Below are 13,254 nucleotides of genomic sequence, written 5' to 3' on the forward strand. Positions count from 1 at the left end.
GCGGGCGGGGCGGGGCCGCGGCTCCCTCAGGCCGTCCCCGGGGGGCGGGGTGGCGGCGCTGGGGGGCGGGTGGGGCCCTGCGGGGGTCCTGCAGTTCCCGTCCTTGAACGCGGCCGCGCGAGCTGAGCTGAGCTGAGCTGCCGCCTGCGCTCGCGGGACCGTCCGGCGGGCGGCGGATGTGGAATGCCCCGCGTTTTGTGGGGGCTCCGGCGGTGGCGGAGCGCTGCGGAGGGAGTTTCGCTGGGTTTCAGCGCGTCTTCGGGGGGTGCTGGCTCGGAGAGTGCTCGTTAAACTGCTCTGGGGAGCACGGGACGCCGTGTGGCACGGTCTGTCAGGGCGGCAGGCTCCTGTTCACGCCCAAGTGAGCGTGTGAGCTCGGATACCACAGCTCTTCCCTATCCCTTTGTTTTAACTATTAGCGTGTTCCTGACTTAGTATTTTACAATAGGAATAAATGATACCACGTAAAACAGCTGGATATTACTTTGTATAGCTACATTGCCGTTGTATTAGGTTCCAATTAGCAGCTACAGAATCAAAGTTCATTAATTCCTTTGGTATGGAAAAATAACTCAGTAGTTACCAAAAAATCATAGAATATCCTGAGTTGGAAGGGACCCATGAGGATCTCAGAATCACAGAATTTCTAGGTTGGAAGAGACCTCAAGATCATCGAGTCCAACCTCTGACCTAACACTAACAGTCCCCACTAAACCATATCCCTAAGCTCTACATCTAAACGTCTTTTAAAGACCTCCAGGGATGGTGACTCCACCACTTCCCTGGGCAGCCTGTTCCAATGCCTCACAACCCTTTCAGTGAAGAAGTTCTTCCTAACATCTAACCTAAAACTCCCCTGGCGCAACTTAAGCCCATTCCCCCTCGTCCTGTCACCAGGCACGTGGGAGAACAGACCAACCCCCACCTCAGTACAGCCTCCCTTGAGGTACCTATAGAGAGCGATAAGGTCACTCCTGAGCCTCCTCTTCTCCAGGCTGAACAAGCCCAGCTCCCTCAGCCGCTCCTCGTAGGACTTGTTCTCCAGGCCCCTCACCAGCTTTGTCACCCTTCTCTGGACTCGCTCAAGCACCTCGATGTCCTTCGTGTAGCGAGGGGCCCAAAACTGAACACAGTACTCGAGGTGCAGCCTCACCAGAGCCGAGTACAGGGGGACAATCACCTCCCTAGCCCTGCTGGTCACACTGCTTCTTATGCAAGCGAGGATGCTGTTGGCCTTCTTGGCCACCTGAGCACACTGCTGGCTCATATTCAGCCGACTATCAACCATCACTCCCAGGTCCTTCTTTGCCAGGCAGCTTTCCAACCACTCATCTCCCAGCCTGTAGCTCTGCTTGGGGTTATTACGCCCTAGGTGCAGGACCCGGCACTTGGCCTTGTTGGACTTCATGCAGTTGACCTCAGCCCATCGGTCCAGCCTATCCAGATCCTCCTGCAGAGCCTTCCTGACCTCGAGCAGATTGACACATGCGCATAGCTTGGTGTCATCTGCAAACTTACTGAGGGTGCACTCAATGCCCTTGTCCAGATCATCGATAAAGATATTAAAGAGGACTGGCCCCAGTACTGAGCCCTAGGGAACGCCACTAGTGACCTGCCTCCAACTGGATTTGACTCCATTCACCACAACTCTTTGGGCCCGGCTATCCAGCCAGTTTCTAACCCAACGAAGCATGCGCCAGTCCAAGTCAAGAGCAGCCAGTTTCTTGAGGAGAATTCTTTGGGAAACAGTGTCAAAAGCCTTGCTGAAGTCAAGGTAGACCACATCCACAGCCTTTCCCTCATCCACCTAGCGCGTCACTTTGTCATAGAAGGAGATCAGGTTCGTCAAGCAGGACCTGCCTTTCATAAACCCATGCTGACTGGTCCTGATCACCTGGTTGCCCTGCAAGTGCCACGTGATGACTCTCAAGATAATCTGCTCCATGAGCTTCCCTGGCACTGAGGTCAAACTGACAGGCCTATAGTTCCCCGGGTCTGCCCTCCGGCCCTTCTTGTAGATGGGCGTCACGTTTGCTAGCCACCAGTCAACTGGGAGCTCCACCAATAGCCAGGACTGCTGATAGATGATGGAAAGCAGCTTGGCCAGCTCCTCTGCCAGTTCTCGCAGTACCCTCGGGTGGATCCCATCTGGCCCCATCGACTTGCGCACATCCAAGTGCCGTAGCAGGTCACCAACCATTTCTTCGTGGATAGTGAGGGCCACATTCTGCTCCCCATCCCCTTCCACCAGCTCACGGTACTGGGTATCCAGAGAACAACCGGTATTGCCGCTAAAGACTGAGGCAAAGAAGGCATTAAGCACCTCCGCCTTTTCCTCATCTTTTGTAACAAGGTTTCCCCCCACATCCAGTAAAGGATGGAGATTCTCCTTAGTCCTCCGTTTTGCGTTGATGTATTTGTAAAAACATTTTTAGTTGTCTTTAACAGCAGTAGCCATATTGAGCTCCAGATGAACATCTGGATCATCAAGTCCAACTCCTGGCACTGCACAGGTCTACCCAAAAGTTTAGACCATGTGCCTAAGTGCACAGTCCAATCGCTTTTTAAATTCAGACAGGCTTGGTGCAGTGACTGATTCACTGGGGAGCCTGTTCCAGCGTGCAACCACCCTCTCGGTGAAGAACCTCTTCCTGATGTCAAGTCTAAACTTCCCCTGCCTCAGCTTAACACCGTTCCCGCGGGTCCTATCACTGGTGTTTACAGAGAATAGGTCACCTGCCTCTCCACTCCCCCTCGTGAGGAAGTTGTAGACTGCAATGAGATCCCCCCTCAGCCTCCTCTTCTCCAGGCTGAACAGGTCCAGTGCCCTCAGCCGCTCCTCATACGTCTTCCCCTCTAGGCCCTTCACCATCTTCATCACCCTCCTCTGGACACTCTCCAACAGTTTAACATCCTTCTTGTGCTGTGCTGCCCAGAACTGCACACAGTACTCGAGGTGAGGCCGGACCAGCACAGAGCAGAGCAGGACAATCACCTCCCTTGACTGACTAGCAATGCCGTGCTTGGTGCACCCCAGGATACGGTTGGCCCTCCTGGCTGCCAGGGCACACTGCTGGCTCATATTCAACTTGCTGTTAACCACAATCCGCAGATCCCTCTCTGTGGGGCTGCTCTCCAGTGTCTCGTCGCCCAGTCTGTACGAAAAGCCAGGGTTGCCCTGTCCCAGGTGCAGGACCCGGCACTAGCTTTTGTTAAACTTCATGTTGTTGGTGTTCACCCAGCTCTCCAATCTGTCCAGATCTCTCTGCAAGGCCTTTCCACCCTCATCCGAGTCCACAGCTCCTCCAAGTTTGGTGTCATCGGCAAATTTGCTCAAAACACCTTCTAGTCCTACATCCAAATCATTTATAAAATCATTGAAGAGGACTGGCCCTAAGATGGAGCCTTGAGGGACCCTACTGGTGACCATCCACCAGCCAGATGTGGCCCTGTTTACCACAACCCTTTGAGCCCTGCCTGTCAGCCAATCGCTCACCCATTGTATGATGTTTTTGTTAAGTTGTATGGTGGACATTTTGTCCAATAGGATCCTGTGGGAAACCGTGTCAAAAGCTTTGCTGAAGTCCAAAAAGATCACATCAGCTGGTTTCCCTTCATTGACTAGATGGGTGATCTTATCATAAAAGGAAATCAAATTTGTTAGGCAGGACCTACCCCTCATGAACCCATGTTGGCTGGGACCAATGACTGCATTGTCCCCCAGGTGCACTTTAGTAACTTTGAGGATCATCTTCTCCATGATTTTACCAGGCACTGACGTGAGACTGACAGGCCTGTAATTGCTGGGGTCTTCTTTCTGACCCTTCTTGAAAATTGGCATTTGCCAGCTTCCAATCTACTGGGACCTCTCCAGATTCCCAGGACTGTTGAAAAATAACTGAGAGAGGTCCTGCGATGATGTCAGCCAGCTCTTTAAGCAGCCTGGGATGAATCCCATTCGGACCCATAGACTTGTATGGATCCATGTGGAGCAGCAAATCCTGCACATGTTCAGGGTCGGTTGGGAGTTTGTCATTCCCACTGTCATGGTCCTCCAGCTCATGGCACCCTGGGTCCCGAAGCCCATCATCAGTGTTGAAGACAGAGGCAAAGAAGGCATTAAATGTGTCTGCTTTGCCTATGTCATTGTCTGTGAGACCTTCCCCATCAATATTGGATCTATGTTTTCTTTGGTTCTCCTTTTTCTTATCACATATCTAAAAAAAACTTTTTTATTGTCTCCCACAGACATGGCCAGCTTCAACTCTAGGTGTGCTTTGGCTACACGAATTTTCTGCCTACAAACAGAAACAGCATCCCAGTATTCCTTCCTTGTTGCCTGACCCTTCTACCAGCAGCCGTACACTTTCTTTTTTCACCTAAGCTCCAGTAAAAGATGCCTAGTCAGCCAGGCTGGCCTTCTGCCCCACCTGCCTGCCTTCCGATATTTTGGAATTGCCTGATCTTGTGCTTTTAGGAGGCAGTGCTTAAAGATTGACCAGCACTGATGGACGCCAATGCCTTCAAAAGCAGCTTCCCAGGGGACCTTGCTGACTAGTTCCCTGAGCAGCCTGAAGTCTGCTTTCCCCATATCCAGGGCTGGAGTTTTGGTGGCAGTTTTCCTTCTGTTGCCACAAATTCTGAACTCAACCACTTCATGGTCACTATGACTAAGATGGCTGCCAATTGCCATGTCTCCCACAAGATCCTCTCTGTTCTCCAGCAACAGGCCTAAGACAGCACCTTTCCTAGTTGGCTCCCTTAGCACCTGCACCAAGTTATCATCTAGGCACTTTGTGAACCTCCTGGACTTGCACCTGTGGTGATCCCAGTTGACATCTGGGTTATTATAAACGATGACCTTTTGTCTTCTTTATGCCTGTGATAACATTTCCGTTGCTCTAAAATGAAATTGGGCTGTTATCTGTCTGTGTGTATGTCTGTATGCTTTTATAGCAGTCAGCTGCATAAAGAGCAAAACCATTCGCGTCTGCTCCTCACAGAGATAAAGAACGATATTTTTTTCATTTTGTGTTTGATATCATTAGCTATGAAGGGCTGATGTTCATAGTTATGACTCTGGTTTCATGTTGGAGCGATATAGTTATTACCTGGGAACACAGCAGCTCCAGTGCACACAGCCGCCTCCAAGCCGGCCCCTCAGGCCCTACCCGCCTCCCCCTATGCGCATGCGCCAAATCTCCGCGCGGTCCCTTGGGAGCTGTAGTCCCGCACAGCGCGGCGTTGCGTTGCCATGGAGGCGGTGCGACACGCCGTAAAGCGTGCGGCGCTTCTGGCTGGTGGGGAGAACAGGGTCGGTGCCTCGTGTGAGGCCGTGGCTGCTTGCGCCGCCGCCTCCCGCCTGGCGACCGCCGCTCCGCGGTCGCCACCCCCAGGATGTTCAAAAAGTGAGTGGGGCCGCGCTCGGGAAACTGAGGAGGGCCGCCCGCGGGCACGCTGTCCTCCGGGCCCGGTCCTACGTGTGTGTGGGGGGGGTGGGGAGTGCTGTCAGCAAAATCTGCTCCGTGAGTCCCTGAAATACCCCTGTGGGACACCAAAGAGGTGTCTCGGGGTATGCGTGATGTGTAGGGACAAAACCAGCCTCTTGCTGGGGAAGCTCTCTACTCTCCCAGCTCGGCATTCTCAGGGGGATAGGTTTAGGTTTAAACTTCATGAAAGCTGTACAGATGTTACTCTGTTAATTTCCCTATCGATTTACAACCGTTTCTTAATAATGCCTCTCAAATATGCTACCGTTTGGGCAGCAGGTTATGTGTTTTTGAAATACTCTCACTTGGCAGATTTGATGAAAAGGAGAACGTATCAAACTGCATCCAGTTGAAGACTTCAGTTATTAAAGGTATTAAGAACCAGCTGTTAGACCAATTTCCTGTTATTGAACCATGGCTAAACCAAATTATGCCAAAGAAAGACCCTGTCAAAATAGTACGATGGTAAGTTTCTTTCCTCTTAACCTCCACTTCAAAAGTGCTTGGATTGCTTCAATCTTCTGTTTACTTCTCATAGTAGAAGGACATGGGGGGTTCATTTCCTATCGGTAATAGTTTATGTTATCACCAAACCAGAAAGTCTGCACGTGGTTGTTGTGCTTGTGAAGGTTTGCTGGTAGGATGCTTGAGGAAAACAAAAATGCTGGTGAATGTGTTGTGTATTTGGTGGGTCTGGGAATTAGCTTGTTGAAGGGAAACATTCACCTTTGTGAAGCTCGAACTTGTTTGGATAGTTCAAGTAGTGTTTTTTGTTTTTTTTTTCTTTTAAATCTTGAGCTTTCATGTATTGTTTAGATGACTTTATTTTTTTTTAACTGGAGGGTAGTATATTCTTGCTAATCTTTGTGAACAGCTGGTTGGCTGCCTCTGGATCTTTAAGGGGAAGAAAGTGCATGGGGCCAGTGTTCAAGGCATACAAGATTATATTTTCAGGTTTAAACTTTCCTGATAGTTGACTGCCTTCTCAGATGCCAAGGTAGACCAGAATGTCCAAAGTAAAATATTTAACTTAAACAAAAAAAGGACTAAGTAGTTACTAGAATTACGTTTCTATTTTTTTTATCTTGCAGTCATGAGCATATAGAAATCCTTACTGTGAATGGGGAGTTGCTGTTCTTCAGACAAAGAGAAGGGATTTTTTACCCAACGCTAAGGTTGCTTCACAAATGTAAGTTTGCTGAGGACTGGAGGTGGGGAGAGGGGTGAGTGCGTGATTCAAGAAGGCTTTTGTATAAATAGGTTTAAAAAAAACACACAACCTACTATACATGTTACAGAACAGATCTTTAAAATGTTCTATACCTTTCCAACTGTAGTTGCATGGCCTTTTTAGGTGCCTATGTGGTTTGCATTCCGCCAGAATTAACGTAATTCTGTATATTTAATAATCTAACCTTTTGTTTTTTAAACAAGTTGCATAAAGTCCCACAAAAATTCCTTAGAGTGAATTCTGTAGCACAGAGTCTAAATTTCTTGTTGTTTGTCCTGTTGCCCTGTCTTTGTTCTTCCAAGTCTTTCTTTAAACCCTTCTTGCTGCCTTCAAATACTTGTAGGTTCTTACTGCAAAAATAGTCTTTAAATGTGAGTTTAATGATGCAATGGATGCTTGTCTCCCTTCAGTATTTAGGCTGCCTGGTTTGTACTTTTTTCCAATGTCATACCTTAGGTTACTTTTATTGTTGTTCTTACTGTTCTGCTCAATTCTATTATGATTGGATGAGTTTAGGTGATAGTACAAGTGTTATTCTGTCAAAGTCTCAATGTTTGAAATGTTTCAAGAGGTTGTACATGCTTGAAAAATGGCTTTGAGAACTGATGGCCTTCCTAATTTTGGCTGTCTTTGCCTCTTTCGTCCCATTAACATTAAAAGTGTCTATTTTTCATGAAAGAGATTATACACATTATTTGGGGGATTTAAGGTCCCTCATTTTGTTGGCACTTGAGCAATTGTTTTCTTGGGGGAAGCTCGTTAAAACTCGCTCAGTATGTGGGCTCCATGAGTGAGCAGGAAGCTTAGGCCCAGTGTTTGATTCTGATATTTGCAGCCTCTGTTTCTCAGGAAAAAAAAAAAAAATATATATATATATATATATATATATATATTTTTTTTTTTTAAATTTGATTTTTAAATTTTTAAATTTGATCAGGGAAAACTGTCCTTGTGTCCTTTCAGGACAGTGCTGCCCAGCAGGAGCTCTGGTAATTGTTTCTCAGCCTTCCTACTCTTGCAGCACATTAAGCATCTAATTGCCCCTTTTAAACTGACTTGGTAATGAGTTATTCATGTTGTCATCTTCACGTATTAATTGTAATGCTCTATCTTTCCCCTCCTAGATCCATTTATTCTACCACATCAGCAGGTTGATAAAGGAGCCATTAAATTTGTACTAAGTGGAGCTAATATAATGTGCCCTGGCCTGACATCTCCTGGAGCCAAACTTTACCCTGCTGCGGTTGATACTGTTGTTGTATCCTTCATCTATGAATTACTGCTTGCTAAGTTAATTTTCTATTCATGTGTTCTCAGCTGGTTGTAATTTGAATTACTCTGGAATTGAATGGTATGTAATGGAATAACTACCAATCTGAAAAGACCTGCAGAGGTTCAGATGTTACTTGGCAAGGTGAAAACTGTTCTTAATTCCTTTTCCTTATGGTGATGTTCCAACCCCCCACATAATTAATTCTGCTCTGCTCCATTAGGTGGGATGCTCCGCTATTAATCTAATAGGTAATTGGAGCTCCTCAATGATGTTGGAACTGTGGAAGGAGATGAGGTACAGCCTAATATGTAACCTGTCTTCTTAATCAATTGATCTTCAGTTATAGAAGAATGTGGTCCTGTTCTCAGGGCATTTGGACAGAGGTTTAGGATCAGTTCTGCTGTAGTCAGGACTTGCTTCATGCATCTGGCAAACTTTAGCGTATCTAAAAGGAGGAAAGTGTGCTAATTCACTTCTGCTAATTATATTACTGAGCAAATACCAACCTCTGCTGCTTTTCTTGTTATTTAGAAGCTGTGGGAAAAGATGAGCAGTTGGCATTACATGTTATTGAACTTTGAAAAGGCCATGTCTGATTTCAGTGCTTATATTTTTTTCAGATTTGTCTCAATTATTCTCTATGTTGGAATCTAAAATGATCTCATGTATAGTTGTAGCTTTGTTCTAGAAAGGGAGAGACTATTATCTCTCTGCTAGGCACAAAGGAAGAAATGGAATGTAGCATTGAGAGATCTTTTTATTTTGTAATTGCTATTTGAGGTTCATAAATACATGCTTTATGTTCTGTGCATTGTGGTTCAACTGTTAAATGCAGTGTGTGATTTTGCTTATCTTCAAGAGCTAGTGCTCTACAATTACTAAAGGGGCAACAATTCAACTAGGGAATTTGTTGCTTTTGGGAAAGTGATTTTTTTTTTTTTGTTATTGCTTATACTTTTTTGAACTTCCATTTTCCTTAGTGGTAACTTGTAGGCAATAATGGCAGAGGGAAAGCAACATGCGTTATGTGTGGGAGTAATGAAGATGTCAGCTGAGGACATGTAAGTATTGTGACAATTGAAATGTAACCTGTCCCATGTCATAATTCCTGTGTTAGTTTGGAATTTAAGCACCACTGTCATGGTTACTGAATCACTGTTGTATCATATTTCTTTCAAGTATGACATTTATTCCAGCTGTCCTTTGTTAATTAATATTAAGTTGAAAGGAAGAGGAGGCAAGGAATTACCTTCCCTAGACTTGTTTGCGCAATTAAAATAGTTATGTAAATGTGGATTTTTAAGATGCACAACATCAGCAGTGCCTCTGAACATCACTGTTCCTTGTGCTTTGATTGTACTTCTTCAAAGATCTTGCTGAAAAAATAAATACTTGTTACAGTACTTGCTGGCTGGTCTGGGCAAGAAATGTAATTTGGATCTGTGTGAGTTAGCATCATTAAAGTGATTTTTGTCTGCACGAGTAACAGAGACTGAAGTCCTGCTGGTACTTGGCTGACCAGCTGGACTCTTCTTCTATGGCCTTCTCTTTCTTCTTTGCCTTGTACCCACATGCAGCATTCCTGCCTGATGTGCTTAGTAGCTTAGCTAAGCTTCTTGTGAAATGTGGAGGTCTGTTTGGGGATAACTATCAAGTGAAAACTACTTCAGAAGAAAAAGAGGCAGAACACTGAAATGGATGTTAGTTATTCATAGCATAAATGCTAAATTATAAGGAATTAAAACACTTCGCCATTTTAAGTTGCAGCACCTGGCAGCAAGATGATTTTGCATCATACAAAGTAGCCCCACTAGGTCTGGGCTGCTTTGGTTGCAGCCCTATCCAGCAGTAGTGTGGGTAACAAAGCTGATTCTGATGAAAACAAGTCACTTTTTCTTGTGGAGTAATTCTCACCAGCGTCATCTTCTGAACTGAGTCACCATGCAGTCATAAGGAGTAATGAGAGCACAAGGGGGAGAGGTGGCAATGTGCCCTAATGGACAGGGGTAGAATGGGACTGCTGCAGCCTGGGTTTACAGCAGCTCTAGCTGGTAGGTAATTACTGCTCAGGATTATCTGTAGTGTTCTTGAGAGATTGAGAGCATGTAGGAAGAAGGGAAATGTGTAGCTATTTATGTCTCAGTCCTACACCTGCAGTGATCTGCAAGCCTGGATTATCTATATTCCTAATCCTAACTTCAAATTCAGCAGCCTTGCAGTTAAATGTCCTGCTCTTACAAGGAGCAACATAAACTGGAGAGGAAAAGTTAATTGATATTGATCTATGTAGCATGTTAGCATGCTGTTTTCTGTGATACTGTTTCACAGTTTTCTGTTTTATACAGTGTGATTTCAGTCACTTGGTATGATTATGATACATGATGCATTAATGCAATTAACATAGAAGTATTTTCCTTCCTGATTACCTTTGGACAAGTTCTGTAAGCAATAGAGTACTTGGTATAAATAGGGTAAAATAAACTTTCCAGGGTAATTAAACTTTTCAGTCTTTGAATGAATAGTTTTGTTTATTGTGACAAGATTAGACTTTTTTCTATGGAATTAATCTACTGGAAAAAGACAAACACGAAACCAGTGCAGATGTATAAAATAACCGCTTTTAAGAGCTGACTTGACTCAAACAATATAGGACAATATGTTGCAAGTTCCACATTAATTTAGCATTTGTAGGCCTTTAAGTGGGTAGATGACCTGAAAATAGAAACAAACCAGCTCATCTGTATTTGATTGTCTGTGGTATATTTGGAATCAGAGCATGTCAGGCTCTGTGTTTTTGCCTTGTTTTCTGTTACACCTCCATTTGTGCTACAAGGGAAAGTATCATGTACAGCCCCTGGGCTGCTTTGATAGAGAAATGCTACAACTCATACAACCCTTCTGGTGGCTTTCTTAGGAACTGTCTCTCCCACAAAGAAGCAGTTAAAAATACTGTGGAAGGTGGTTGAAAAAATATGGGAGGCAAATATTGTCACATTATTAAGCATGATTCACATTGAGTGATAACAATGTTTCCTGTCCATATGTAATTTATGACTTGCAGATTGTAGCTTCTCCCCTTTTATTGGACAAATAGTACATCTTTTTTTTACTTTAAATATGGAGTCTAGTACTGCTCTAATCTTTTACCTAATGCTTTCGTACTCAACAGTGAGAAGGTCAACAAAGGGATTGGCATCGAAAATATCCACTATTTAAATGATGGGCTTTGGCATATGAAGACATACAAGTGAAACAAATGGAACTGTGTTACTCCAAGGGAATGCACTTAGGTTAAATGTGGACTGCTTTGTAATTCCTTGTTTTTAATGTGACTGAATGTACAAATTATTTTGTTCTGTGGCTATGCTAAAATAAATCAAATGAATGCAAAAGTACCGTTAGGCTACAATAGTTTTCTAGGTTTCTTTTTATTACAGTTCTTCGTTGTTTTGTCTTAAACATGAATCTTCTGTCACTGAAGATACCTGATGGAGAGATCCTGCAGGGACTGTGAGAGGACTATTTTGAACAACAAGGCGGAAAAAGCCAAGAAATATTTACATTTTTATGCTCTTCTAATTTAGAGTGTATATGAAATATAAGTAGTATGGTTTCTAAAACCTCTCAAACACTCCAGATTTTTTTCTTCTGATTAACATCTCACTTGCTTACCTGTTTCTTGAATGTGGAGGGATCTTTAACTTTTATTTTTTAATTTATTAACAGCATTAACTTTAATATTTGACATCAGGAATTTCTGTTTAAGATACGTTTAAGTTCATAAATCCTATAAAGTCATATGTGGACTATAAATTCTTTTATGCTAGTTCATATGTTAAGAATATATATTATGTTCTGATTTCTACCTGACAAATACTGTTTGATATCACTCTCCTTATAATGGAATTTACAGCAACGGTGGGCATACTTCAAATGGAGCATGTGCCAGTTGGCGCCTGATGCTCTACTCCCTGTTTGCCTTCATATTTTACTAGTAGGAACAAAATCACTGTTCAACAAAAGCACAGTAGCAAAGCCTAGTTATCAGTGTAGCCAGGAGCAGCTTCTTCAGGTGGGAGATGGCAGCTTGTGCGCACTGCCACATGCACATACATCTACACATCTACAGAACTGGTTAAACAGCACGGTGTTTGCCTGGATAATCTGACTTTGTTTACTGACTGCATACCCAAAGCTATGCCGATAGAAGACAGCCTGTGCTATGGAATTATTTAATAAACTAAGGAAACTAAGGTCTACTGCTGATAACTCTGTCTCTGGAAGTATTTATTAATATTTCAAGTCTCTATTCTAACACTTATATTTCATTAATCCTAGAGCTTAATTTTGTATGCAGTGCGTTGTCTCAGTGCTGTTCTGCATGTTTAATTTCCGCACTCTGGGACCTTTACAGCAGATAGTGGCGGAGGTGTTCTTAATCTAATTCAGAAGTTAAAACACAACATGCGAGAAAATGTATTACTTAACATGTGCTACTTCTAGATTTCTTCTGTAAAGTTATTTGCAAGAAGGCTACTCTTGAAAATTACAGGGTATGTCTGAAACTATGTATGTAGGAATACAAAAAATGAGATTATGATTAACATTTTGCACAAAGTTTGGTCAAACCTCACACAGTCCCTTTAGAATAATAGCAGACATTATTATGCATACCAAAGACTTAGCACTAACAAGAAACTAGTGTATTTATAATGGGAATCAGTTTGTGCCTCAGTGGTTCTTCGGTGTATAAGGTGAGCTAGCATGAATTCTATGGTTTGCTTTTTCTTCTTCTGTCTTTTCTGTCCCTTCTTCCCCCTGTTCTGCTACAGCATCTCTCAAATCTGGGACAAATGAGGTATATTCTGGTCTGGATTGTTAATGCCTTTTTTTTTTTTTCTTGACCTGCTCTGGGTGCTGCTGTTGTAGTGGGATCACAGTTGTTTCTGATATTAGAAACATCTTTTGAAATCAAAGTTTTATTTTTCACCTTGTCAGGTTTTGTTTCAGAGTATACCCAACTGTGGACCCAGCCTTTTGAATATCACTCTGTAAGAAGATAAAAGCGAAGTCATGCTTGAATTGTATCTGAAATATACCGAAAGCTGTTAGAAACAGTAATTTCAGTTGTATGGAGGTTTGGGCAGGAATTATATGCATGTTTGTCTTGCTGTCAGTTGACCTCTGGAGGTAAGGTGTGCCTTCTGAAACAGCTGAGCTGTCTTCTTCTTGTTATTAAAAAAAAAAAAAAAAAAAACAAA

The 13,254-nt window shown here is 43.7% G+C and overlaps 1 protein-coding gene across 1 annotated transcript; it reads left to right on the forward strand.

Annotated features, from left to right (window-relative positions):
- The first annotated feature begins 5,259 nt into the window (after positions 1-5,259).
- On the forward strand, positions 5,260-13,075 carry MCTS1 (MCTS1 re-initiation and release factor). Its single transcript, XM_032196177.1, has 6 exons — positions 5,260-5,408; positions 5,802-5,954; positions 6,581-6,678; positions 7,845-7,978; positions 8,987-9,054; positions 11,163-13,075. Exons 1-6 carry the CDS (start codon positions 5,398-5,400, stop codon positions 11,242-11,244), a joined length of 546 nt encoding a protein of 181 aa, XP_032052068.1. The 5' UTR covers positions 5,260-5,397; the 3' UTR covers positions 11,245-13,075.
- The last annotated feature ends 179 nt before the right edge of the window (positions 13,076-13,254 follow it).

Source organism: Aythya fuligula, chromosome 13 (assembly GCF_009819795.1).
Source record: "Aythya fuligula isolate bAytFul2 chromosome 13, bAytFul2.pri, whole genome shotgun sequence".
Taxonomy (NCBI): Eukaryota; Metazoa; Chordata; class Aves; order Anseriformes; family Anatidae; genus Aythya; species Aythya fuligula.

Bases quoted from the DNA above. Each gene is read 5' to 3' on its own strand.
- MCTS1 (XM_032196177.1), top strand. The intron at 5,955-6,580 runs GTAAGTTTCTTT...TTTATCTTGCAG, and splicing joins CCTGTCAAAATAGTACGATG to TCATGAGCATATAGAAATCC. The intron at 7,979-8,986 runs GTATCCTTCATC...GGTAACTTGTAG, and splicing joins CTGCGGTTGATACTGTTGTT to GCAATAATGGCAGAGGGAAA.